The 27,193-nt window shown below is 44.4% G+C and overlaps 3 protein-coding genes and 1 non-coding gene across 9 annotated transcripts; 3 read left to right on the forward strand and 1 right to left on the reverse strand.

Annotated features, from left to right (window-relative positions):
• The first annotated feature begins 796 nt into the window (after positions 1 to 796).
• LOC123130208 (transcription factor TDR) lies at positions 797 to 3,730 on the forward strand. Of its 4 annotated transcripts, XM_044550162.1 has the most exons (8): positions 797 to 842; positions 943 to 1,024; positions 1,295 to 1,478; positions 1,568 to 1,672; positions 1,775 to 1,943; positions 2,140 to 2,661; positions 2,753 to 3,214; positions 3,300 to 3,730. In XM_044550162.1, exons 3-8 carry the CDS (start codon positions 1,333 to 1,335, stop codon positions 3,546 to 3,548), a joined length of 1,653 nt encoding a protein of 550 aa, XP_044406097.1. In that variant the 5' UTR covers positions 797 to 842; positions 943 to 1,024; positions 1,295 to 1,332; the 3' UTR covers positions 3,549 to 3,730. The 4 variants fall into 4 exon arrangements, with proteins under 4 accessions (XP_044406097.1, XP_044406095.1, XP_044406096.1 ...); XM_044550160.1 differs by having other exon boundaries at positions 808 to 1,024; positions 1,243 to 1,478; XM_044550161.1 differs by having other exon boundaries at positions 819 to 1,024; positions 1,151 to 1,478.
• A 10,551-nt stretch (positions 3,731 to 14,281) lies between these two features.
• On the forward strand, positions 14,282 to 19,638 carry LOC123131908 (glucuronokinase 1). The gene is made up of 12 exons (XM_044551619.1): positions 14,282 to 14,640; positions 14,733 to 14,882; positions 15,034 to 15,222; positions 15,318 to 15,434; positions 15,525 to 15,685; positions 15,802 to 16,040; positions 17,373 to 17,421; positions 17,772 to 17,898; positions 17,975 to 18,045; positions 18,131 to 18,203; positions 18,899 to 19,021; positions 19,210 to 19,638. The coding sequence occupies exons 1-11, from the start codon at positions 14,425 to 14,427 to the stop codon at positions 19,010 to 19,012; spliced, it is 1,506 nt and encodes a 501-aa protein (XP_044407554.1). The 5' UTR covers positions 14,282 to 14,424; the 3' UTR covers positions 19,013 to 19,021; positions 19,210 to 19,638.
• Positions 19,639 to 20,173: 535 nt separating this feature from the next.
• On the reverse strand, positions 20,174 to 22,452 carry LOC123131906 (methyltransferase-like protein 23). 3 transcript variants are annotated; one of them, XM_044551618.1, is made up of 8 exons: positions 22,304 to 22,452; positions 22,048 to 22,152; positions 21,674 to 21,760; positions 21,522 to 21,572; positions 21,333 to 21,426; positions 21,158 to 21,242; positions 20,908 to 21,071; positions 20,174 to 20,806 (listed from the first exon to the last, which is right to left on the reverse strand). In XM_044551618.1, exons 1-7 carry the CDS (start codon positions 22,379 to 22,381, stop codon positions 20,915 to 20,917), a joined length of 657 nt encoding a protein of 218 aa, XP_044407553.1. In that variant the 5' UTR covers positions 22,382 to 22,452; the 3' UTR covers positions 20,174 to 20,806; positions 20,908 to 20,914. The 3 variants fall into 3 exon arrangements, with proteins under 3 accessions (XP_044407553.1, XP_044407551.1, XP_044407552.1); XM_044551616.1 differs by having other exon boundaries at positions 20,174 to 20,814; XM_044551617.1 differs by having other exon boundaries at positions 20,174 to 20,842.
• A 102-nt stretch (positions 22,453 to 22,554) lies between these two features.
• Positions 22,555 to 22,627, forward strand: TRNAA-AGC (transfer RNA alanine (anticodon AGC)). Its single transcript has one exon. It is a non-coding gene; the product is annotated as a tRNA-Ala (tRNA).
• The last annotated feature ends 4,566 nt before the right edge of the window (positions 22,628 to 27,193 follow it).

The raw sequence follows: 27,193 nt of genomic DNA on the forward strand, positions 1-27,193 counted from the left end.
TAGTGCTTTTTAACACGTGCTCTAAACTTTTTTAAGTGCGCACTATTTTGCAGCATCTGCTAGAGTGTTTTCGCGCCCAAAAAAACGGTTTTTAGTGCGTGGAGCAGTTTTTGCGCGTCTGTTGTAGATGCTCTAAAAGAAAGCAAGCATACTCATACTGCGGGGGGCACATTTCATGCCTGAAATTGCAAAACAGTTCTGCTTTTGAAATCCATCCATCCATTATTGCTGCTTCCTTTTCTTTTCTGCCGTAAGAATCTCTGTTGTGTGTGTCCTTTTACATCGTGTGTGAATGATCATGACGAACTGGGTGATGCGTGGACGGTACAGTAACACATTTGGTCAGCAGATATCTTCACCAGCGAAGCAGCTCTTGCCGATGCAAACAGCCTCCGATGTCACCCCGTCCTGCTCTTAGCCGCCTGGGCGAAATGACGTGCGTGCCCCTCCTGCTCTTAGCTGCCTCTTGGTTAAGCCGCATGCCATTTGCGTCATTTCCTGGCTGGATCATGAGGAAGTGGCATTCCCATGAGGCCATGCATGACACCACGCCTTGCCTTCCATAGCAGAACTGGGGGCTTAGCCTCTCATCAGAATTGCATCCTGCTTAACTGCCATTAATCGATTGAGCGAGCCACATCATTTGCATTTGCATTGGCCATCTTTACTAGTAGAGTCAAGATAAATCAAGTTTTGAAATCCCTCACACCCTTCTTGCACCCCACCTACCCATAACAGCCTCCGATCACGGCGATGATACCGGTGCGGCGATGGATAAAAGCGACAGCACATTCATGCATGCTAATTGTCAGGTTTTCAGTTCTCACCAGTAATATAATTAGGTAGTTGCATTTCTGAATTGCATTGCATCCCCAAAATGGCATAGAGGTGTATGCATGGCCCTATACATACTTTGCTGATGATGCAACACCCCTGTTGTAGCCTTCACTTGAAGCGGTTCTTCGGTTAGGAATTGCTTTCGGCTGATCCGTCGACCGCCGACCGCCGGGAAGCGTTCTGAAAGGTAGCTTTCTTCTGACCCCAGTTTATGTAACAGCAGTCGTGCTAGGTTTATGTAATTCTGTTAGCTCACACTTGATTTTGATCCTCTGCTTGCTTGCTGATGATCATAATGCATGCATGATACTAGTACTGTGTAATGTACCTTTGCTGCCTGCGATCGTGTGTACGTAGCCCTGTGCCACCGGTGACATCAACAAATCCTATCCTGATTCCCGACAGCTGCAGAGAAAGCCTTGCGTCTATGATATGTCACTCGCTTGCTCAATCCTAGGACAAGCTGACCACTGCGCACTGGCGCTGAGCTGAGCGATGGTGGGAGGAGGAGACTATCACCAGGCTGTTCATGGCCATGGAGGGGGAGGAGGGGGCACCGTGGAGGCTGCGCTCAGGCCGCTCGTCGGCGGCGCCCACGGCTGGGACTACTGCATCTACTGGCGGCTCTCTCCTGACCAGCGGTACGTACGTGTGTGCGTGTGCGTGTGCGTGTGTCCGATTGTTCATGCGATTCTTGCAGCCAGAGCTTGATGATGATGATCCATGGCAGGTTCTTGGAGATGACGGGGTTCTGCTGCAGCGCGGAGTTCGAGGCGCAGGTGGCCACGCTCGCCGACGTCCCTTCCTCCATCCCTCTCGACTCCTCCTCCATCGGGTAATTAAACTACCTTCTACTTCTCCTTGATGCCGGCCGGTCATGTCGACCGCCATTAATTTTTGGCCGGATCTCTGACTGTTGACTTTGTTGGTTGGTCAGGATGCACGCTCAGGCGCTGCTGTCGAACCAGCCGATCTGGCAGAGCAGCGGCGGGGCGCCGGGTCCGGATCTACTCACGGGCTACGAGGCTGCCTCCAGCGGCGGCGAGAAGACGCGGCTCCTCGTCCCCGTCGCCGGCGGGATCGTCGAGCTCTTCGCTTCAAGATACGTACGTGCGTGCGTGCGTGGCCTGTGATGGGAAATATCAGTTAGGTTTGGAAGTAGTTAGGGGGCACGCGGTTCGCGTGAGCTGACGCGACGGCGGCGGCAACGGCGGTGCACCGTACGCAACAGCCTTCGCGTTTCCATGGTGCGTGGTGTATATATACGGCTGACCTGACCTGACTGGGGTGCCATTAATGCAGATGGCGGAGGAGCAGCAGATGGCGGAGCTGGTCATGGCGCAGTGCGGCGGCGGTGGGCAGGGGTGGCAGGAGACGGAGGCGCAGGGGTTCGCGTGGGACGCGGCGGCGGCGGCGGCGGCAGACCCGGGGCGGCTCTACGCGGCGGCGTCCCTCAACCTGTTCGATGGCGCCGGGGGAAGCGGCTCCGGCGAGCCGTTCCTGGCGGGAGTGCTGGAGGACGGCGCGGCCGGCGTGGGGTGGCAGTACGCGGCAGAGAGCAGCGAGCCGCCGTCGACGGTGGCGCAGGAGCACCAGCAGCTGCACGGCTCGGGCGTGGGGAGGGCGGACTCGGGGTCGGAGAGGAGCGACATGCAGCTGGGGGACCCCGACGACAACGTCGACGGCGAGACGCAGAGGGGCTCCGGCAAAGACGGCGGCGGGAAGCGACAGCAGTGCAAGAACCTCATCGCGGAGCGGAAGCGGCGCAAGAAGCTCAACAACCGCCTCTACACGCTCCGGTCCCTCGTCCCCAACATCACCAAGGTAATTCACTATCATCCTTCCATGGCCGCCGCCATGCATGATTCTTGTGAATTTCAAAGCTCAAAGAGAGCGCGTGGATCCATGTCGGCAGATGGACCGGGCGTCGATCCTCGGGGACGCGATCGACTACATCGTGGGGCTGCAGAAGCAGGTGAAGGACCTGCAGGACGAGCTGGAGGACCCGAACCCGCCGGGGGGCACCGGCGGCGACAGCAAGGCCCCCGACGTGCTCCTCGACGACCACCCGCCGCCGGGCCTCGACAACGACGAGGACTCGCCGCAGCAGCATCCGTTCCCGTCCGCCGGCGGCAAGCGGGCCCGGAAGGAGGAGGCCGGCGAGGAGGAGGAGAAGGAGGCGGAGGACCAGGACATGGAGCCGCAGGTGGAGGTCCGGCAGGTGGAGGGGAAGGAGTTCTTCCTGCAGGTGCTCTGCTCCCACAAGTCCGGGCGCTTCGTCCGCATCATGGACGAGATCGCCGCCCTCGGCCTTCAGATCACCAGCGTCAACGTCACCTCCTATAACAAGCTCGTCCTCAACGTCTTCCGCGCCGTCGTACGTCCCGCTCTAGCCGGCCGATCGCCATTGTTGCAGCCTGCTGATGGGGACTCACGGTGGCCTTAATTTGGTTCGTTTGTAGATGAAGGACAACGAGGTGGCGGTGCCCGCGGACAGGGTGAGGGACTCGCTACTGGAGGTGACGAGGGAGATGTATGGCGGGAGCGGCGCGTGGTCGTCCCCGGTCCCTCCCCCGCCGCTGACAAACGCGAAGCTCGATGGCATGGACGGGCAGGCGGTGCCGGCGGTGGCCGGGGACCACTACCAGCTGCATCACCAAGTGCTGGGAGGATATCATCACCAGCATCTGCACTACCTCGCCATGGATTGATTGATTCCCTACATTACTACTAGCTACTATAGGTCCATGGCTGGATTAGTTGATATACGTAATTAGTTCCCTTCATGCTCGTAATTTGTTTTCCCTCGTTTGTTCGTTCAAATTTGTGTCAAGTTTAACTAATTAACTGGAGGACAGAACAGTGAAATCAAATTGTTTGTTGTTTGGGTGAATTCGTGATAATTCCGAGGGAATTGATTTCTTTTTTTTTCCTTTACTATCCCAGTCGATTTTTGGGTTGCGCTATATTCAGCCTGTTCTTGTTGCTGTTGGACATATTAGCAATTTTTTAATTAATTTAATCGAATTCTGGCTTGGAATCCCCCATTGTAACCCCACCTACACAAACTGTGAATTTCAAACATGTAACCGTGTACTTGTGTCATATTTCATATTATATTGTGTTTGTCTTAACAATATGTGCCTGCAAATTTCAATCGCATACCCATAAGGATCCACAAGCTATAGAGAGAGAATAAATCAAATTCAACTAAATGACTCGGTTTATCAAAGGGACATGACTACACATGGGCGTACCCAAGTTGAGCTACCCGGGTGCACAGGACATCGGGTGCAAGATGTTTCCTTTGTAAGTTTCATGCAAAATATAGTGTGTGACACCCCATCTGTAGATGAAAAATATGACTGATCATATGCTAGGACACCTGGTCATTTTCAGTCTAGATCCGCCCCTGTGGCTACAGACCCATATATATATATGTGGTGGTAATACCTAACTTATGCAGCGGACTATCACATTTCTTTGACAATTGCCAACTAGCCGCCTACATCTTAACACAACACCATGCTCGGTGCTCGACCGACATATCTCCCGCATGAGATGCCTACGAATGGTTGACTCGGCAAGTGATTGTAGGATATAGGGCAGTGAAAATGATCACCGGTCCATATGTTTGTTAGATACTTCAAGGCTTTCCCAAGATTGGCAATTTTGTTTTCCAACCTTTTTCTTTGATTGCTTGTTGAATTCACATCAAGTTAGCTCACACTTAATATGCTACGGACAGCGATGAGCAAGAAACACATATTTGACTAAAAATTGGAACAATCGCTACAAATTAGTGATTTAATAGTTAGGTTCCTGCTTATCTTTCTTCCTACCTAACTTGAGAGATTTATAACTTTTATCTATGAACAACAAAGATAATGACATGCAGGGTTGCTTATCTTTCTTCCTTCCTACCTCACCTGAGAGATTTATAACTTTTATATATGGACAACAAAGATAATGACATGTAGGGTAGCAGTAAGGTCCCCCACCCCCTACATATTACAGTATCAAAAAGATGTTACCTTTTCTCCCTAAAGAATGCCCAGGTGTAATTTATAGTGCTTGCACGAATTCTAAATCGGTAACAGCAAGTGCAACCGCTATAGGTCTCAATACTTTGATCGGACCACCACCATCAGTATGAGAGTCAAAATCTCCATCGACCTTGAGTCAGGTGTTACAAATACGGATTTGCTATTTTACAGCTGACTGTTTTTCAATTTGTTTATGTTCAATTTGTTGTCCGTCCGTTCTTGCGCAGAGATTCACGCTGGTTATTCTTATCGGGTCCGGTTTTTTCTGTCTTGTGCGGTTTTTTTTGTGCCCGTTACCGCCATGCCCGGCCGGTCTGATTTTTGTTCTGTTTGAATTTCGGGCTGTGTGCCTTCTCCGTTACCTCCTCTTTCATTTTGTCCTCTCTGTTTCGATAAGGCAGAGGCGGAGCTCGAGCGGCAGAGCAGGAGGCGATTTCTCCCCATCCATGGCGATTTGGCGACCTTCCCCCGCCGGAGCTTGATTTCTCTCCCCTTCCTCTTCGCTCCCCGGTTGTCGCAGTTGGTTGTTCCTCTCTCTCTCTCTCTCTCTCTCTCTCTCTCTCTCTCTCTCTCTCTCTCTCTCTCTCTCTCTCTCTCTCTCTCTCTCCGTCGCGCGCTTGTGCTGCTCTGCTCTTGTTCGTTCCAGATCTAGGTCAGTTCATGCCGACCTCTCGCCCATCTGGTGCAGCCGTTGGTAGGTGTGATTGGTAGGGTTTTTGATTGTTGTGGTTCCCCTTTTGTCTGTGTAGTTGGAGCGTGCGGATTTTCTGTAGGTGAGAGGGCGGCTTGTGGTTGTTTTGTGCGGATTTTCTGTAGGTGGGAGGGCGGCTTGTGGTTGTTTTGTTCCCCTTTTTGTCTGTTTAGATGCAGCGTGTGGATTTTCTGTAGATGTTCGTGTAGGTGCTCATGTTTCTATAGGTGAGAGGCCGATCTATAGGTGCTCTTGTACCTGCTCATGTTCATGTAGTTGAGCGGGAATCGTGTTCATGTTGGTGCGGATGCCGTAGGTGTACTGGTAGATGAGCGGGATGCCGTAGGTGTACTTGTAGATGCCGAGCTCATGTTCCTGTTCATGCTGCCATGCTCCCTGATGCTTCCTGATCATGCCCTTATGCTAGTTGTTAATGTTCCTGCTCTAGCTCTTTATATATTCCAATGAAATTTGGCTCCTTGTGCTCCTTTTCAGTGTTGTCAATTGTTTGGTCAGTCACTTTCAGTGTTGTCATAGACAGTGTTGTATTTTTGCTTCTAGGGGTGATTTTTTTATTGTAATTACAGTGTAATTTTCCCAGAATGTCACTGTAACTTTATGTCAGTTTTACTGTGTAATTCCAGTGTAATTTTTACCCATTAATTCCGGTGCAATTTCAATTGTAAGTACAGTGTAATTCCAGTGTCAGTGCTATTTCCAGTGTAGTTCCAGTGTAATTTTTATCCATTTTTTCCAGTGCTATTTCCAGTGCAATTTCAATTGTAATTACAGTGTAATTCGAGTGTATTTAATTCAAGTGCTATTTCCAGTGTAACTACAGTGTAATTCCACTGTGATTTTTACCCATTTTTTCCAGCGCTATTTTCCAGTGCAATTTCAATTGTAATTACAGTGTAATTCCAGTGTGATTTGAGTGAGATTTCTGCAGTGTTATTTGATTGTATTTACAGTGTACTTTTCAGTGTAATTTACCCATTCAATTCCAATGTAATTTTAATGGATTTTTACAGTGTAATTTGATTACCTCGAGCCTGCCGCAGGGGAGCACCATGGCCGACGCCTTGGAGAAAGTGTTAGCGGTCGCCGCCGCCTCTCTGGAGGCATGGAAACCCTTACGGGAATGCGACTGGGGAGTGGGCCGGGTTACGGATTTCCATTCTTGACGCACCAAAATTGGTTTGAGAAAAAACCGGGGAAAAGAAAACCAGGAACGACAACCTAGGGTGGGAGGAGCGATGCGGGGAGGGGGAGGGGGACGAAAGGGGTCAACGTAAGAGGGGGAGGGAACCTTACGTTTCTTTTAGGCCCTCCGTCCAGAAATACTTGCCATCAAAATGGATAAAAGGGGATGGACGGAGAGAGTAGTAGAGATAGAGACTTTAGTTGGTGTAGTTTGATTATTCCTTTGTTATAAGTTACACTACTATGTTGCTTCGGATCGACGATCAACAAACATTTTGCAGGCATTACTCAATTCCTCATGGATTCAGTACTCTCAATTTGTGAATACATATAACTAACCATGTGCACTTGTAGGACACAGGGGAGCTAAGCGCTTTGTTTGGAGTTCTGTTTTGTCACTGTTCGGAAGTGTTTGCAGGTTCTTTAGGCAATAATCGAAGATGGTCATCTTTATGGATGATAAGTCAACAATCTTGAATTCTAGCATGTACTCCCTCAGTTCCAAATTACTTGCCCAGGTATGGATGTACATCCATACCTGCGACAAGTAATTTGAAACGGAGGAAGTAATCCATACCTGCGACAAGTAATTTGAAACGGAGTAAGTAATCCATACCTGCGACAAGTAATTTGAAACGGAGGGAATATATCTCCTTTGTGCCATGCCATTTTGATAAAATTTGCCATCCTATCCATTAACATACCAACTACTCCCACCGTTTTTAAATATAAGTCTTTTTAAAGATTCCACTACGAAGTACATACAGAGCAAAATAAATGAATCTACATTCTAAAATATGTCTATATACATTTGTATGTAGTATGTAATGAAATCTTTAAAAAGACTTATATTTATGAACGAAGGGAGTACATGCTAGTGCTGATCGGCAGTCTAATGTTCTTAGGCTGGCGATCACTTCGCCAGGGTACAACAACCGAGGGAAATGGCAAGCTTCCGTAAACAAGTGTTAAGATCCCAGTATACTACTCCCTCCGTTCCTAAATACTTGTCTTTCTAGAGATTTCAACAAGTGACTACATACGAAATAAAATGAGTGAATCTATACTCTAAAATATGTCTACATACATCCGTATGTTGTGTCCATTTGAAATGTCTAGAAAGACAAATATTTGGGAACGGAGGGAGTATATTTACTCAATCACCATTGTTCTGGCTACAAGCCTTGAATTACAAGGCAGAAGAGAGAAGAAGACAATGAACAGAGTAATCAAGCCAGGTTCTTGGCGGGAGCCGCCTTTCCATTCCAAGGCAGCCTCCAAGCAATCTTTTCTTTTTAGAATAGCCTCCAGGCAATCTCTCGTATTTGTAGTGGCAGCCCTATCTCTTGAGCAGGCCGAGGCCGAGATTTGTGGCCCACTGTCCAACCCAACTGCAGAAGTGGTGTGTGCCGCTGACACCAAGCTTGATTTTTTTTTATCTTTGCAAAATAAAGCAAACTGCCTCAGCTAGTAGAGGGGTTAGCATCGATGCCCGTGGAGAGTAAAAGTTGCATTTGGATCGAGCTGTGGTCGATGGAGAACGAGTAGATGACAATGCACCACAGTCAAAAAATGGAAGTAGAATCTGCAGGGAAGGAGCCCACGCTACCGGAGATGGAACATAGTCGAAGCAGTGGTCGGTACCGCAAGTGCTCATCGGAGGGAAAACGGTTGAGCTTTATGGTATGAAGTGGCAATGGGGAAATGAAATAATGTTGCGCGGTAATCCTATTCGGTGATTAAGTCCTCAATTTTTTTAGCAAATTAAGTCCTCAAATAGTGCCTTAGTGGTAGACAGTTCACACACTAGAGCATAACAGGCCGGCCCATGTAGAGAATGCATTGTAGGTGGGGGTTTTCAACTTTGGGAAACTTCTAGTTTCATCATTTTTTTGCTTGGCTTTTCTTGGTTTTCTCTCTCTGTGTTTTTTGCCGGTTTTATTCCATTTTACCCCTTTCTTTATTTTGTTTTCATTACTTGGTTATTTTTCCTCTTTTCACTTTCTAAAAATAACATGTTAACATTTGTTTCATATTCACATTTTTTAAAAATTAGCGAGCAGTTTTTAAATAACTGACCATTTTAAAATTAACAATGGTTTTTCTTTTTAAATCCACAAACATATTTTCATTTTTCGAATGTTTTTTCATGAACATTTATTAAATAGGCCATCTTATTTGACCCCAGGTATCATCTTCGCCTTGATCTTTCCTTTGTTTCGATCGCCAGCGTACACTTTCTTATTCCACCATTGTGATATCTTTGTCCTGGACAAAGACCAAGAGCTCGTGGCCTGGTGCAGGTGAAAGAACAACTTACAGGTTGCAGTCAAAGGAGTGAAAACATTATTACATTCATAAATATTTTTATAAAATTCTTTACCATTTTGTAAAGAACATAAACATTTTTTAGATCCACAAAGATTTTTCTAATTTGTGAACATTTTGCAAATTCACTGACATTTTTCACATTCATGAACATTTTTGTAAATTCATGATTATTTTATAATCCCAAGAACATTTTTTAAACTCATAAACTTTTTAAAATTGACAAGAATAACATAGCCAATCGCTTGAACTAGCAGTTTTTTTTTGCACAATCTCGCAAACATTAGCAAGTACTCCCTCCGTAAACTAATATAAAAGCATTTAAAATACTAAAGTAGTGATCTAAACGTTATTATATTAGTTTACAGAGGGAGTACTACTACTTAAAAGAGAGTACTTTAGTCACCCGCAAAAAAAAAGAGAGTACTTTAGCGAGCAAGCGAGCGACCGAGACATGGGTCCTTTCAAGTGGGAAAACAAAACACAAGGGAGCTTGCGACTGAGAGAATTGAACGAGTGTAGCGAGTGACCGAAACGAGCGGACATGCGAACGACTAGGTCGTGACCTGCGAGCGCTATGAGCACCCCGATTTTCGTATTTTGTTTTGTTCTTCCAGTGTTTGTATTACAGTTCTGCTCGGGGTTTCCCGTTTTCATTTTTCTTGTTCTTTATCATTTTTCTCTTCAGGTATCTTAGGTTTTGTTTGTTTTTTCTTCGGTTTTTACTGGGTTTTTATTTTATTTTCATTTTTTTGTTCAACATATATTAAACTTTTCCATCCAAATTATACTTTTTTGTATACAAAACATTTTTTATACACGTTTCACATATCTCAAATACATGATTATTATATTTTATAATATTGTTTTTCATGCCTTTTTTCATACATATTGTAATTTTCCATATACATCTAATCATTTTCTTAAACAAGTTTAACATTTTTAAATACATGATTAATAGGTCTGAATAATTATTTTGAACATTTTTTGAATACACGTTGAAACATGTTTCATAACCGTTGTACATTCTGTCTGCATTTTTGCAAAAACATATGTTTTAATGTCTTTTTTCATACATATTGTATATTTTTTATATATGTAAAATCTTTATAATATATATTAAAAAAATTAAATACATGATTTCACATTTTTCTTAATAGGTGGTACACATTTTTTTCAAATATAGATCCAAACAATTTTTGCATGATATGAAAGGTTTTTTGAAACTATTTTTACATTTTTTTCACATTGTAGAAGCAATTTCTTAAAAATATCAGACACATTTGGTTTGTAATGTATGAACATTTTTCTAAATGTAGTGTACATCTTTTTAATGGTACAATTTTTTTCTTTTGGAATTACACAAAGAGTTTGTTTAGATCATATAACATTTTCCCAAATGTCCATGCACATTTTTAAGATGTTCATACTTTATTTGGATGTTAGACACATTTTCTAAAAGACGCGTGGTCATTTTACACTACATTTACTATATTTACTTTCATGATATATATATATATATATATATATATATATATATATGTTTTTTACTTTGAAAATATATATATATATAAAATGCATGACGAAAGCATGAGAAAACCATGTCGTAACTGGGCTTGACCACTAGGCTAGTTGCGGGCCATGCTTCGGGCGGCACATAGCCGGCAATCTGTATTTTGTACTCCCTCCGTCCCGAAAAGCTTGTCCCGCAAATGTATGTATCTAGCACCAAGTTAGTGCTAGATACATCTATTTGATGGACAAGTTTGGGACAAGTTTTTTCGGACAGAGGGAGCAGTACAATACCGCATTGGACAGGGAGCAAACGCAGACGTTGGTGCATGCTATTAGGCCAGCTCACTTACTAGGTTATTTTTTTCCTGGCATGAAATTAGTTTTTAGTTTCTTGAAGAAACTAGACTTGTTTGAAGTCGGTTTTACCTAAATATCGCTACTATAGCATTTCTTTTTAAATCAAGATTTCCAATAAATGTTGATAAATTCGAAAAAGTTTGCAAAATTCGAATATGCTCATGGGTTTAAAACATTGATTTCACGAACTCAATAATTGTTCACAAAGTTCAAAAAAAGGTTCATCGATTCAAAAACCGCCTGTTAAATTAAAAATTATCCCTAAATTGGGAAACATATTCATGAATTCAAAAAAATCATGAATTTTTTAAAAAATGTATAGACTTCAAAAAATATTTACCAATTACGAAAATATTTCCCTATATTCAAAAAGCGTTCATGGATTCTAAAATGTTCATAAATTTCAATTTTTCTTACGAATTCAGATATTTTCACCCTTTTTTAAAGTTTGATAATATTAAACAATTAATTTAGAAATTTTTCGAATTTTGGAACAAAAAATCCGGACCAAAAAATTAATGGAAAAGAAGAAAAAAATCTAAATCTAGAAAGAAAAGAAAGAACGAAAATGGAAAAAACAGAAAGGAAAAACATAGCATAAAATGGTGGGGGTTTGCGATACCTCGTCATTTCCTGACCTATGCGCTAAATAGGATCACCATTGGCTACCTCACGAACTGTGGTTCTCGTGGTGCAACCAGCCTATTAGAGTTAAGTCCTAAACTTGGCACTAATGCTCGTATTTTTTCTAAATTTATTCTAATCATTCAGGCGATGTTCATTTAGTGAGAGAAGACGTTCCCGTCGACTACGAAGGCGTCCTTAATGAGTTCATCAGTCTCAAGATATTGTTTCAGCTCAGTATGTGTATGTATGTGGGCATCTGCGTTTGTCCTGTGTTTCAAAAAGAATGAAAAAGAAATAGTCATTGCGACAAATTGATGGCATAGCTCCATTCGCGCTCCAATTGATTTTCATGCATGTGCAATTTATTTGGTTTAACATTAGATGGTCGTTGTGGTGTCTCATCGTTGCCGACATGGTCTGTAGCGTGTTGGATTTTGGGTATGGTCACTTTTAGGATGCTTTCGATGATACTTTACTTCTTTCTTCATATTTTACCATTTACAGTAGTGTCGTCCTTGCGAGATGGTTTTTCTCGGCAGTGTTTGTGCACAAAGGTGAAAAAAGAGAGGAAAGAACTGCGCGCGACCGCTTGTGGTAAGTTTTGAAAGTGCCTAAGATTTAATTAATCGCTATTAAAGGCCATTTAGGTAAAATTATATGTACACAGATTCTTCCAGCTTTGCATTGATATTTTTGTCTATGTTTGGCTGGCTGAGTGCACTGTATCTTACTGTTTGGCTGAAATTGTATACCCACATGATAGCTGAACACCTTAACCTTATAGGTTTTTTTTTGCGGGGTACCTTACATTGTCACTGTACTAAAAAAACTTACGTTGTCACTCTTTTTGTTTAATTTGAATAAAAATGGAGCTGGGCCTCCACCCCTATTTGTGATGCTGACTCTCCATGATCTCGACCTGACAAGAAAAAGAGAGAGACCATAATTCCTAGAGTGACACTGCCAACGGTAGAGATACGACAAATCGAGAAAGCATAGATATTTCCAACGGAGTAATCCAGGGTTCCTCTGGATATGGCAATGTGTCCCTCCGCTGAGTTCCTTGTCCAACCCCACCGCACCACGACCTCGTCGCCCCCGCCCCACCCCCTCCGTCCTGCCCTTGCAGCACAAAACTCCCTCCCTCTATGCAAGGCATACTCAAAGTTTCGCGGTCTTCAATGTACAACTTCGAATGACAATATGTACTTCTGCAGAGGTATTTTGTGTTGTAAAATATTTTTCCCTCTATGTACTTGTTTGTAGATGTAGTACATGCGAAAATCATAGTCAAAATTGAACATGGCGATCACCGTGAAATGTCACTTGCGATTCTGGGAAAAGGAGCAGTAAATAATCAGTTAATTGCATATTCTATTTATTTTAAACACAATACAACCACAGATACTCACATACACTTATCCGTATGAGCATACGTACACACATCATATCTGTATGAACACCTTTGAGATACTGAACCGACATAACATCTTGAGATTGACGAAAGTCACCATAGCCGCTTAGTAGTCGACGAAAAGATCTCCTTCCACTAAATAAACATCGTTGAACTTGAAAAGTCTAGAATAACTCAAAAAAAGAAAAAACCGAATACCAGAGCCAAGTTTAGAGAACTTAAACGTACGTTCAGCTCGGAGTAGTTTTATTTTCTAGTACATGCACGCCGTGACCAAAGGATTCTGCCCCTGTACACATCGGCAAGGACTGGTTAAACATGCAGCTAGCTATGACCCACATGTCATGCCGGCACATACGCAGCATAAAATCACATGTAAAAATAAAATACGCTATTGTCATACTCTCAACTTTATACTAAAACTGTTTTGAGCTAAAACCACGACGAGTAATTTGAAATGAAAAGAGTACTTAGGAAGGGAGTGTATAATTGAGAGGGACGGAGAGATTAGAGCACGTTTGGTTTCAATAAGTCACCTGACTTATAAGTCAGGTGACTTAAAAACAGTGACTTATAAGTCATGTCTGTTTGGTTGTCACCTGACTTATAAGTCACCTGACCACACATTCCTACCTTATAAGTCATGTCTGTTTGGTTGTCACCTGATTTCTAAGACTGGTCACAATGGGGAGGAACTTAGAAGTAACATCACACACTCCAATACAACTTTGCTTACGTGGCACATATTTAATGAAGAGAGAGGTGCTTGTGGTAACTACTCCCTCCGTCCGGGTGTATAAGTCATTCGCGTAGTTCTAGGTCATCAATTTAAGGAATTAAATATGTGTTATATGTCATGAAAACTATACCACTAGATTTCCACACGGATGTAGTTTTTAAATATATATTTTTTGTCACATATAATACATATTTAGATAGTTAAATTATCGACCTAGAACTACGCGAATGACTTATACACCGGGACGGAGGTAGTAGCTAAGTTACCGGAACATCACACACTCCAAGAAACAATGAGTCTATAACCTAATAAATACATCTTTGCATGACACTACATAGATGTTCCTACCCACTATGGAGGTAGTAACATAGTCTAGGAAAATGTGTAAGTTACTAGCTTATGTTCTTGCCCATTGTGACCAGCCTGACCAACCTCAACCTCAACCTGACGCCTTGCTTTAGCTGACGCCGTTATCCGGTTAGCCCAACCCAACCCCTGGATATTAATTAGCTGACGAGAGCAACAACGCCTGTGTCCAAAACGGAAACGAGTGACCACGACTGGGCCCTCCATTGCTTAGCTGACGCTGTTATCCGGCCATTATCAATCAGTCCACCCCCCGCCATCCCACCGGCCGGATCATCGGCGGCGGCGATAGGCGTCCGTGATGGTGGTGGTGATGGAGAAGGAGATGGAGATGGAGCGCAGGGCGTACGCGCGCGTGGGCCTCCTCGGCAACCCGAGCGACGTGTACGGCGGCCGCGCCGTCTCCTTCGCCGTCGCGGGGCTCTGGGCCACCGTCCGCCTCCGCGCCTCCGACGACCTCCTCGTCCAGCCCCACCCGCGCCACGACCTCGTCGCCTTCCCCTCCCTCCACGCCCTCGTAAGCGCCAATCTCTGTTCTTCCAGATTAATCGGCGTCAGTTTTTCCAGATCGACCAATCTCTCTATAAATTCCAACCGATCCTTCTGCAGGTGGAGCGCCTGGACGGCGGCGGCTACTACGGCGGCGTGCGGCTGCTGCTGGCGATCTGCAGGGTCTTCCACGACCACTGCAAGCACAGCGGGATCGCCCTGGAGGACAAGAACTTCGCCCTCTCGTACGACACCAACATTCCCCGCCAGGTCCCACCCCCATCCTCCCTCAGATCCGTCCGTACTTTCGTCATGCCGGGGAGGTCCCCCACACCCTCCCTCCCTCAGATCCCCCAAAGATTTACGCTTTTCCAACGCTGGCCGTTGAGAGTTGGTTTGTTGTCTCCTCTGCTGCCAACAGGCCGGGCTCTCCGGCTCCAGCGCCATCGTCTGCGCCGCGCTGAGCTGCCTCCTGGATTTCTACGGCGTCAGGGACAGGATCGGGGTCGAGGTCCGGCCCAGCCTCATCCTCAACGCCGAGAAGGAGCTCGGCATCGTCGCCGGGCTCCAGGACCGCGTCGCGCAGGTCTACGGCGGCCTTGTCTACATGGTATAATGCGTGGCAGCCATATATATGCAACCATGTTCACCTTCACCTGTTGCTCTGTTTTGCTGAATCTTTTGATTTTGTGTTTTGCTTCTCAGGATTTTAGCCAGGAGCATATGGATAAGCTGGGTCATGGAGTGTACACGCCGCTGGACGTTGATCTGCTCCCCCCTCTGTATCTCATCTACGCCGAGAACCCGAGTGACTCGGGCAAGGTTTGTTCAAGCTGAGTTTAAATCACATCGTTTTTTCTTGCTTGAACAGTCTTGCTGATTTCTGCATTTGAACCTTGTCTGACTGATTAGGTCCACAGCAGCGTCAGGCAAAGGTGGCTCGACGGCGACGAGTTCGTAATATCATCCATGAAAGAAGTCGCGCATCTCGCGTATGATGGCCACAATGCGTTGTTGCAGAAGAATTATGCCGAGCTCGCGAGGCTTATGAACAGGAACTTTGATCTGCGGAGGTGAGACCGATGCCGACGAGGCTTAGAGAACAGAATTTAGCCGACGTGTGTATGAAATTTATCTGTGCAGCAGTAGAAGCTATTCCAGTTAACTAGTCGTGCACAATTGGTCGCAGGAAAATGTTTGGAGACGACGCGCTCGGTGAGTTGAACATAAAGATGGTTGAGGTAGCGAGGAGCGTCGGCGCCGCGTCGAAGTTCACGGGCAGTGGGGGCGCGGTGGTGGCCCTCTGCCCAGACGGTGATGCGCAGGTGGAGCTCCTGAAGACGGCGTGCCAGGAGGCTGGTTTCGTGGTGGAGCAGATTGAAGTCGCCCCGTCGGCACTGACAAAGGAGGAGCTGGCAAACTTATCAAGTCATCAGTAGCCAAAAGGATCTCATATATTCAAATATACGCCCTCCGTCCCGAATTAGTTGTCTTAAATTGACACAACTAATTTGGGACGGGGTAATAGACAAGAGCATAGCAAGCATGCAATTTGCTGTCACCACAGGAGTCCATTTTTTTCTTATTTGTTCGAGTCATCACAGGATCACATGAGTTTTTCATGTTGTTTCATCATACTTTTGTGTGTGTGGTGTAAGTGGAACACTGATGTATCATCATGCTGATGCATGCAAAATAAAAGGTTGCTTTTCTTACCGATGATCTCATTGTCAGTTGGTCAGAACCAATCAATCTTGTTCCTCCATTGCTGGAGGTGGATGCCCTCCAGCTTCAGCTCAGCTCAGCTCTGCTTACGGTCCCCGGTGGCTCCACGCTGGCCAGCGCCAGGGACAAACCGGGCCTCTCTCAACGCGACCCTTGAGGCCCGGCCCACGCGAACAGCCCAGCCCACGAGTCGCTGGCACGGAGACCCCCAAGCACAAACCCAAGCCCACCACGCTAGTCCCACTCCAGCATCTTCCCACGCTCGCACAAACCGCGCCGCCGCCCGCCACCGGACGCCATCTCCCCCACCTCCACGCAGCGGCCGCCGGACGGAGGAGCCAGCAGCTAGAAGCTTGGATGGCGGGAGAAGACGCGGCGGCATGCGCGCCCCAGGTTGACGGGCACGCGCCGCGGGACGCCGCCTCGTTCGACGAGGAGACGCGGGCCCTCATCGCGCCCGACGCCGGGAGCCTCCCGGCGGCCCCGCCCTCCGCCGTCGAGGCCAACTTCGCGCGCTACTTCGTCGCCGGTAAAAAGAAAGACTCCAGCTTTGCTGCTCCTGTAAATGATGTACATGGAAGATTCTGAGCTTAGAGCTCTGTTCTATTGGCAGCGTTTGATTTCTGGAGTGGAAGGAGTATTAGATTCTCACTTCTCAAGTGGAGCTTGCTTCCTTTCTTTGGCGCCGGAAGCTCTAATCTTTCTGTAGTGCTTAGAATTGATTGTTTGTGCATATGTTGAACTGGTTACATGGTTTACAAAGTTGTTGTGAGAGTATCAGCTACTAAATTTTTTAATCAAAGAATTTATCCATCCCCACCTGAATAATGCCTTTTTTTCTTTCTTGAAAAATATCTAAAGAAAATTGGAACGTATTTTGTGTCTATGTGTGTGCAACTCTGCACTGTGGTGCTGTAATTTTGGTTAACAAATTATTGCAATGGCCTATTGTCAAATGTAACCAAAATGGTTAAACTTAAATCGTGAACTCTTACTTTCAGTCGTCTAACCCATCTCTTCTCGTTTTCTTGGCAGATTATCTCAACCCAGGACATGACCAGTTTGTGTACCGACATCCAAACGGGTAGGCTTATTTTATTTTTATTTTATTGAGAACTTAAACAGGTCAAAATTGGCTTTCTCATGATTAGCGACAATAAATGGTCTTCCGGTGAATTTTGCATATTCACTAGTTCTATCTGAAGCTGGGTTATTTCTAGGCAGTGGAAAAAAAGTTGCTCAATGTATGCACAGATAATATCAATGTAGTGATCTTTGCCTTCGGACAGATGCGTTGTTTAATGTCGCTTACTTATTTTTAATGCAACTCTAGTCGACACATGCCAATACTTCTTTTTTTTGCTTAGCGACATGACATTGGTGATTAGGAAGGAAATTTATTCTCTTTGGTTTCTTATGTTCCTTAAACTTTAGGTTGTGCGTGGTTGGTTTAGCTCCAGCCCATGTTGCACTGAAAGAGGAAGGGGGGATAACTGCTATTGACTTCAATGTTGGGAAGACAGATCGCAGTGAGATAAAAGTCACAGGGAAACGCAAAAGGGTAATTTGAGTTGACGTGTGTTCTCTGTTTAATTGATTAATTAGCAGAATCATTTGATGTCTGCTTCCTATTACAGAATGCACAACATTTGCAAGAAAATTCAGCATTATGTAAAGTCTGCACAAAGGATAAAACTTTTGTGGTGAGGTTGGTCCGCTAGGTCTCGCAATTGATTATGCCTGACGTCATTGTATTCTTACACTGAAGTGTTGTCTACGTCCAATTTCCATAGGTGTTGCGTGAAAGGGCAGCTTTTGGAGATTAATGATAGATTGATGAAACAACCCGATCTGCTTAATACCTCTGTAAGTACCTCTATCAGAAGGACACTTTTGATGCTTTGCTATTAGTGTGGCTTGTCGTTGTCGGTGGCATATCGTAGCAATGGTGACGCCTACATGCATAAATTGAACCACCTATATTTTTCTAGTTGGTTGGTACCGCTACCGATTGTCTCTTACTGAAGATAGTTTTCTGGTCCAGCCTTTATGATCCATGCGTATCGGAGAGATGTTTAAGTTAGTTTTTGTTTGTAAACTCACTGTCGGTGTTGTTCCCAAGTGAGTACTGAATAGCACCGAAACATGAGTGCAACCTCGAGAGGAATATCTTGTCGAATTTCAGTTTAACATGTTTCTAGTAAAAAAATCAGTTTAACATGGATAAGCTTGCACTTTTGTAATATATATTATTCCATTACCTCTGTTGAAGTATTTCATGTTTTGTCCAGAAGTGCCTGATGAAACCTTGCCTGTGAAGAGACAAGAGAGTCTGTGGATTCAAACAACATTTTGATTGTGCACATTTGTTTGCTTGAATATTTCATTAGTTAAGGAGAAATTTGATTTAGAACGTAAGATGCAAAAGGCCTACTCTCCCGCAATGATTTAACCCAAATGCTTCACCCACCCAATCCCTCAAATTTCCACTCCTTCCTTGACTTCTGCGACAATCGTTACCATATTCTGACCAGTACATGGTTTTTCCTTTTCATTTGTAGGCCGACAGAGAAGGATACATAGCAATCTTCATGCAGAAACCAGCTGACTGGCTCAAAGTGAAGGATAAATTTCTTAGCTTTGAGGAGTACAAGAACTTGAGAGGAATCTGCTGACACCAAAAGGTAGTCAGTGATAATTTTACACCCTTTTGCTTTCCAAGACAGCGATGAACTTGGACGAGCGTGTTTCCGGAATTTGAGTTGATGCATGCTTATCAATTTCATTGAAATGCTCATAACAAACCCTATTTTCTTGCATCGTTTTTTGTCGCACGTGCATGCACATCTGATTCGTTTTTTTATCTCTGCAGAAGGAATTCATGCTGGCCAATTGTGTATTCATCGTTCAATTCAGAGCCGGAGCTCAGGTCTCTTGGCCTGATCCTCGCACACAGATGCCATTCTTTTTTTAGAATCGGAGAGCCAGCTCGAGATAACTGCATCTTTACCAGCATGATATTGAAGCTGAGCCTGTTGGCTTTTCTGACAATTTAGTGGACGCATTATTCTGATAGTTTCAAACTTAATAGTCTACCGAACTGCAGAACAAGCTTTGGAATTGAAATCATTTGAAGTTCATAGAGAGCTTATGTGCTTGACTCCGTGACTGTATAGCTTGATGGTCTCCCCACACACAATGCTTGCGAAATGCATGTGTTAGTTTGATACAAACATTGTATGAGGTTCGCTTAATTTCTTCTGTCGGGAGTTCGGAGGCAGAACAGTTCATTCATTTGTAATTCTACCTGGTTTCCGACTTCCTTTCTTCTCCCCTCCTGCTCTCCTTAATTGTTTGTTCTACATATGCTATGAAATCACAATACTTCCAGAGATAACTACCAACACATTTTCTATCGTCTATTGAAACAAAAGCTCCTCCAGATTTAAGCATACAGGGTTCACATTAGATTATTGTACTATTCAAGAGGAACAACTCCAAAACACATGGATGAAGGTGGATTCATGAATTTAAACAAGGCAATGCTTCAACCAATGAATGTACAAGCAACACACATTTGTGATTATGATCAGTTGGGCCTACAGAAAGATTGTGTTTTTGCTTGCCAAAGCTATTGCTTGGTTCAATTAATGACGAAACCCGAAAAAACGAGAATGTTTCCCTAAAAATAAACAAATCCTTTCAGACTAAATTCCTTGTGGATGATTTCATGAGCTTCTTGAGTTACCTAATGTACAGTCATGTGCAGTGAAGGCCCAAACAACCCATTGCCAGGTCCTTGTTGTTGTCTGTGCTGTCATAAAACTCCTGTAAGGCTCTTTTTTTTTTTTTTGAAACGGAGGCATAAGCTTTGCCTCATCCATTAATTAAGAAGGAGAATAGAGTTTGTTTGTTACACCACACATATTACATGAGGTCCATTACTCTCCCGGCATTATGCTACCCAATTTGTGTGCACCCGCAGTAACCCAAAGTCTAGCTTCTCTTTTGATGGTGTCGAAGATGACCGGCGCAGGTGTTGACTTGTGCCTGAATATACGAGCGTTTCTCTCATTCCAAATGGTCCACCCAACTAGCATAGTGAGGGATGCCATGGCCTTTCTATTGGGGATGTTGCTTCCAGACATGTTTCTCCACCAAAGCGAGAGAGAGTGCAAATTGTCCCAAGTTGACATGTCAATCATATGGAGACCAAGCCAATTTTTGATGAGGTTCCAAATCCTAAGGGTGAAGCGACACTTGTAGAAAAGATGGGCTCCATTTTCTTGCACACGCTGGCAAAGCGGACACAGTCCACAATTTTGCCAACCCCTCCTAGCGAGTCTGTCAGCCGTCCAAATCATATTACGGGTTGCAAGCCAAGCAAAGAATTTCACCTTCGGCGGAGCCCAAGCGCCCCAAATGTAGCAGTGGAAGGTGGTGCCCATAGATCCAATGAATTGTAACTCCTGTAAGGCTGGAACACATGAAGAAAAAGAGCCATCCTGAACACCAGATGCAGCATTATTTTTATCAGATCAATAACATGAAGTTAATATGCCCTCATTACCTGAAGATCATTTTGGTTTTTCCTTCTCAAGTGTGATCTCCACTAGCTGAATATTTCCCTGTAGTGATTCAGCCTTGCACGAGGGAAGGAAAGAGAAACCATCCAGAAGCTTCAAACATTTCAAACCCCACTTCACCATCAAAAATTCAATCAAGTGATGACCACTGCGCAAAAGAATCGAGCCAATATATTAGGGCAGTAGCTCCCAGGAATTTTATCAAGTGGAGAAGGCTGAAGAATTTCTTGGAACCTGCGATTGTGGTATGTGGTGATGAACACTGCCCCAGGAGAATTTTCCAGGAGGAAGGTAACCGTCGCAAAGAGATCGTCAAATTCTAACCAAAATAGATGCAGCGGTATGTTACTTACGTAGCTCAGACAAAGCGACAAGAATGCAAGTCAATCAGAGTAGATGAGTAGCTTACTTGCTGAATCATAAAGCACATCGGCTCCGAGAATAATATCAGGGTGCAAATCAAACACAGGTTCATCCCAATCTCCCCAAGTAAGTCCCAATACCTGCATGGTTAAGTATGAGTTACTACTTGCACAAAGTAGAGCTGCTTTCGAAGGATGCAACCTGTAACAAATAATAACTTCAGATCAAAGCTTACCGTGCAGTTGGCGTTATTGAGACTGCATATTTGCCGTATATTGTCCAGTACCTGCTCATTGCCAACGAAAGCGGAAAGCTATAAGCATTGAGTCATCAATAAGTACTATTGAAAACTAAAAGAAGGTTTAGCCGGGATGGGGTTGAGCTAACTTCTGCATTATGTGCAATGTCTGTCAGCGTAACATCTGCTCCAACTTTTGCAGCTACTAAACCCGGTAGCGAGGTTCCCGCACCAAGCTGTAAGCCATAGACACGAATCAGAAAAGCATAAAAATAATCAATAAATCCTTTTATTGCGGAACAAAAAATGAAAAATAAGAACGACACTTGCAATGCCGAGAAATTTCAAGTTGCAGAATGGAAAAATAGCTGTTCCATCCAAACAAACAAAAAAACTCACGACAAAGGAATGTGAATTGCACCGACACAGAGAATAAGGACCTTTTCAAAGCTCAAGCATGGAGAAGTACCCTATGTTAAGCACTGGAACTTGTTCTGTAGAGAATCTGAAGGATGATTAGTACCTCGACAACTCTGGAGCGGGAGAAGCGCGGCCTCTGCTGCCACACGTATTCCGCGAGGATGACGCTGCATGGCCAGACGAACATCCCGTAATCCTCCTCTATGTTCTGCACACCGGTTGATAAGCATGCAGTTTGTCAAGGCAGTCAAATTGAAGAAAGATAGCATTATCGCTGGAAGACATCCGTGCACCAGTCCTGGTGGCAGACGCATTTCGCCGAACGGCTGAGCTGCATCCACGAGCTGAGACGGACGAACCTCGACGACGTCGACGCGGAGGTCGTGGTCGCTCTCGGCAGAGGCGCCGCCGAAGTAGTGGCGCGAGACCGTGGTCATGCGCGGCGGCGGAGCGCGCCCGGGCTCCTCCTCCGCCTCCGACGAGGACGCAGAAGCGGAAGCAGAGTCCATTGCGTTGCGGAAGTCGGGAAAACGCAGGCCAGGCCGGGAAATATATGTAGTGCGTATGCTATCGAAGTAATGAAAGGTGTGAGGTGCTACATCAACACAACGGGGATGTAGCTCAGATGGTAGAGCGCTCGCTTAGCATGCGAGAGGTATGGGGATCGATACCCCACTTCTCCAACTTCTTTTTTCACTCCGGTTGTGGGGAGGCGAAGGTGTTTTTTTTATGGATGAGGTGTTAAGTTAGTTACAACTTACAAAGCACATTTCTGTTAAAACATAATTTTAGCAGAGCTCAAAAGGTATCAGTAGCTCAGTCAGTATGTACAAACGATAAGGCAGGCAACACCAATTTGATATAAATAAATGTCCTGTTTTTATATAAACACAATAAAACGCCGATGATAGCATGCATCACACATCCTTTTCCTTATAAGCACTGTCAAGAAACTGGAGGATCTTTATGCAAGCAGAAGTAAGGAATCGCTTCATCTCGCTCCCATGCCGTTTCCTCCGGAGACCCGAGGGCTCCAAACCCTAGTCGCGGTTGGGCTCTTACTTCATCACCCTTGCCATCACTGTCGCCGGCCTCGTCTGCGGTGCTAGTGGGCCTCATTCCCAAAGGGGACAGGCCCCCGTGGTAGGGGGGCTCGGAACCTAGGGTGGTGACCTTGGGACGGTTGTGGTGTCGCGACTTACTCTGGCATGGGGGTGGGGTGTTGTGAGCGGGCGACGGACTGTTGGCTTGCTGGAGGTGGAGGCAACGCAATGGGTGGAGGTTTTGTCATGGGCGTGCGTGGCTCCTTATTGTTGCGTGCTCCGGCGTTTGTGGATTTTGCCACCTTCGTCCAAATCCAGCTTTCGACCATACTTTTCGGTGCCCACTGCTATGATATGTATCTAGTGGGGTGCAGGGTTAGATTGTTGGGGTGGCAAAAATGTTGATATGTGTGATTTTGGGCGGCGCAATCGATGGTGATGTGTGGCATCCCAGGCAAAAGCTCTATTCTAGCTCTTCGCCGGAACTAACGATTGTGAAACCTTCTAGTGTCGCTTACCTCCATGGTGGCATCGTTTGATAGAGCTATGTCACTTCGTCCTGGTTTGTGAATCTCCGGGGAAGAAACCACAGATCCATATGAATATGTCGATGGCAACGCTTTGTGCGCCGCTCCCCTCCTTGGGGGCATCGACTTGGAGCCTCTCTGCTTGGCGTCATCTAGGAACGAGTTGTTCAGTTGTGGTGGTGTGGGTGGTCTGCCTCTTATCTATTGATATCGTCTCCTAGCGTGGCCCGAAGGTGCTAGAGTTTGCCTTGTGCAATCACGGTGGTGGGTGTGTAGAGCAAAGCAATTCGGGTGTGGACTCCACTCCATGATGGCCATCAATTTTGTTGGTGGGTATCATTGTTGTGTTGTAACCTCGACTGTATGTGGCCCTTCATCCAGGTGTGCATCCGGTTGCTTGTTGCCTTTCAACTGTGTGTGGTCAGATTGTTTGGTCTTGGGTGATTGGAGCCCTTCTTCTATGGTGGTGGTGTTTATGGTGCAACTTCCCGTTGGTGAGGACGTTGTAAGAAGATGGCCCTCCATTTTTTTCTTCCTTTCGATGCTTGCCCTGTTGTTGTCTCAACACATCTTCTCCTTTTCTATCTTACAACCGTCGTTATTTGTTATTTTCTTCCTTTTATTCCCTTGCAATTTCACGGTTGCATCAATTTCTACGCTTAACGAATGAAATCCAACGCGGATATAGTTCGTGAAGAAAAAGAAGAATCTGAATGGGTAATTCTTGGTATTGACAAAGTCACCACAAAGCTGAAAGAACATTGCCAGAAGATCACAATTATATTCGAAACAATGTGAGCACATGTGCCAAGTCTAAAAATTAAACCCATAATAGATTAGTTTCATCACAATGAATCTAACCATCTGGGTTACGTTCAGTTCACATAAGGGTATTGGTTAGTTGGATTGGTTTGAGCTGATTAAAAAGGTGAAAGTCCCTATTATTCGTTTTATGCAAGCTACATATCCAACAGGAAAAAATCGAGTGCATGACAATATACTTGATAGTGTCTTAAATTTAATGTGTGTACGTGTGTCATGCGACGCTAGTTTGCTTCTATGTACATATCATTTGTTGCCATATGTGGAAATCATAGTTTTGCCATCGGTCCATGGATTCGGTTTTGGTTGAAATAATTTCAGCTAACACCAATAGAAACCACCTGTGTTGATTTTATTTGAAAACTAACTCAAAAAATATGTCAATCGATTTTTTCAGTGAACCGACTCAAGAATTCTTTTTTATTATACACATTATCCATAGAGAAATAGCCTGCCCTAGTTGCTTAAGCGCTTCCCTCTATCCACCACTTAGGATAATGCCAACTTGAAAACATCCAACTTCAAGGAAACGTATCTCCCTCATAGTTCAAATGCTAGTCCCACTCCCTCATTCTCTCCCCAGCACCTCCACTACGAAGATCATGTGCCTACTATTGACATTTAGCCCTGCGACTCCCAAGCCAGTGAGACGTTCTAAACGTATATACTTTTTTGAACATTTTTGTTAGGCTTTCCCTATAGACTTTCTAAATTGAATGAAAACTAATGGGACAGATGATGTCTTCAGGAGAATTGCAAAATGGCATTTGTTATTGTGCAGATATAAAAGTATAGGGAAAATCCAACAAAAATACTTTCTTGCAAGTCATCGAAAGGGAAGGCTACCCGCAAGAGGTGGACCCCTAAGGAGGCCCATGGGACCCACACACCTCTGCTACATGTCCAAGGAGGGGGTCATGTGTGTGACCCATGTGGGGCCTGTAGGGTTCCCCTCTGCCTCTCCTTCCGACTATAAGTCACCATCAACCATTGCTTCAAGTATTTACAACTCACCATATATATTTGTGTGAAACTAAGAGTCACTGCCATTGCTATTCTTTGTCGTGAGAGGCCGTTTGGAGGGACCTCTAGAGTGTGTGATTCTTCGCCTCAACTCCATCAACCCCCTTTTAATCGTCTCCAACATGTTTTCTCCATCCATGTATAAATAATTCCCTGTAGGCACATGAGATGTGTGGAAATTGGATTATGCCAATCATGTAATAGTGCTAAGATCTGTAGGGTTTTGGTCCATGATATGATGATTGTTCTTGAGTTCATGTTGCAATGACTTTGTTATGCTCAATGCATATTAGTATGGTATGATCAGTATGATCTCACATGAATCCTATATGTTATCATGATTTTTATATGTTTGAGTTATTCATGGAAGTTGTATGCACATGTTATAGTCTCAACCGGCGATCCCTGAAGGTGACATGACGGGATATCAATGGGGGCCTTTAATTTGAGGAGCTCGTGGATTCATAAAGTGTTAATGCATTGGCCTGATTGTTTGTAAAAAGAACACCTTAATTACCCTTAGTTTCAACTGTGACCCCAATGACATGGGAGGATAGTACATATATTGTTGGGCAAGTTCTTAGAAATAAGCACATTCAACTACATACGGAATACATGCCTACAAAAAGTGACAGAACATGAGATAGGAACCATAGTTTATCGTTTCTACTATGTTATATATTGATGTGATTCATGCCACAACCCCATATTCATCCCCATGCCTATGTTTTCCATAACTGTTTGCTCTATTTAAGATACTTGATACTTGTCAACCGCTAGGTATTCATTGCTTTCATTTAGTTTTCTAAAGCACACAACCAAATCACCTCCAATAATATGAGTATTAGCTCCAACTAGTAGAGTCAAAAAGTTCAAATTGCCTAAAGGATGTGTTGTAGAACTACCTCTAAAGCCCTAATTTGTACCAGTATATATGCCAGTTAGAACATGAATGTCATTTATTTTGTGGAATGACCAAATTCCATATATTAAGTATCACATACCCTTACAAAACACCCTTACATAAATTGTAAAATACATCCAAGTTTCTAAGGGTGCTGAAGTATCTTTCTCATTCATCCACCAGCGAGGCACTGTGAGCAAAGCTCGTTGCCGCCTCTTGCTCACCGTATCAGCGGAGAAAACTTGTTGAACCCTAGGAGCTTGTAGATTCAATGGTTGGGAAGTCGTCAATGTAGACGAGAAGAAGCTGGCGGTCGCGATCTGCATAGTAGATTGTCGTTCTTGATAATGAAAGGTAAGAAGAGCCTGTAGAACACCCCAGATCTGACCAAAAGTATTCGAGGAACATAAATTTCACCCCCCCTGTGATTTGTTATAGTTGATTGGCAGTATGTGTCAAAGGTTCACATGCTTTTCTTTTTCCATGATTCTATCATTTACATAACAACGAGTTTGGTTGGAAGTATTTAGAAATAGGGAATAAGAACTGAAGGGATAAGGGATTTTAAATTCGCCCCACGATTAGGGGAAACTAGGAATCAAGGAGAGATTATGCATGGGAGTTGAGAGACCAATTTCATAATTTTAATAACATGTCGGGGGAAGGGATGAAAATTGATGATAGTTGTTTTAGTTACATCTTGACGCTTCATCATGATTTGTGTTATCATATTTTTGAAAAGATTTTGCTAATTCTTGCTAACTCTAATTATCTCAACATGTAGTTAAGCCATCTCAACATGTCACCATGCTTACGTCCTTTATACATCATACATGCTGCTCATATTCAGTACCACTAATTCTAATTCTCTCAATATGCATATGTGTCAATTCACAATACCATCATGTTGGAAATATGCCTTAGAGGCAA

This window comes from Triticum aestivum, chromosome 6A (assembly GCF_018294505.1).
Source record: "Triticum aestivum cultivar Chinese Spring chromosome 6A, IWGSC CS RefSeq v2.1, whole genome shotgun sequence".
Lineage (NCBI taxonomy): Eukaryota > Viridiplantae > Streptophyta > Magnoliopsida > Poales > Poaceae > Triticum > Triticum aestivum.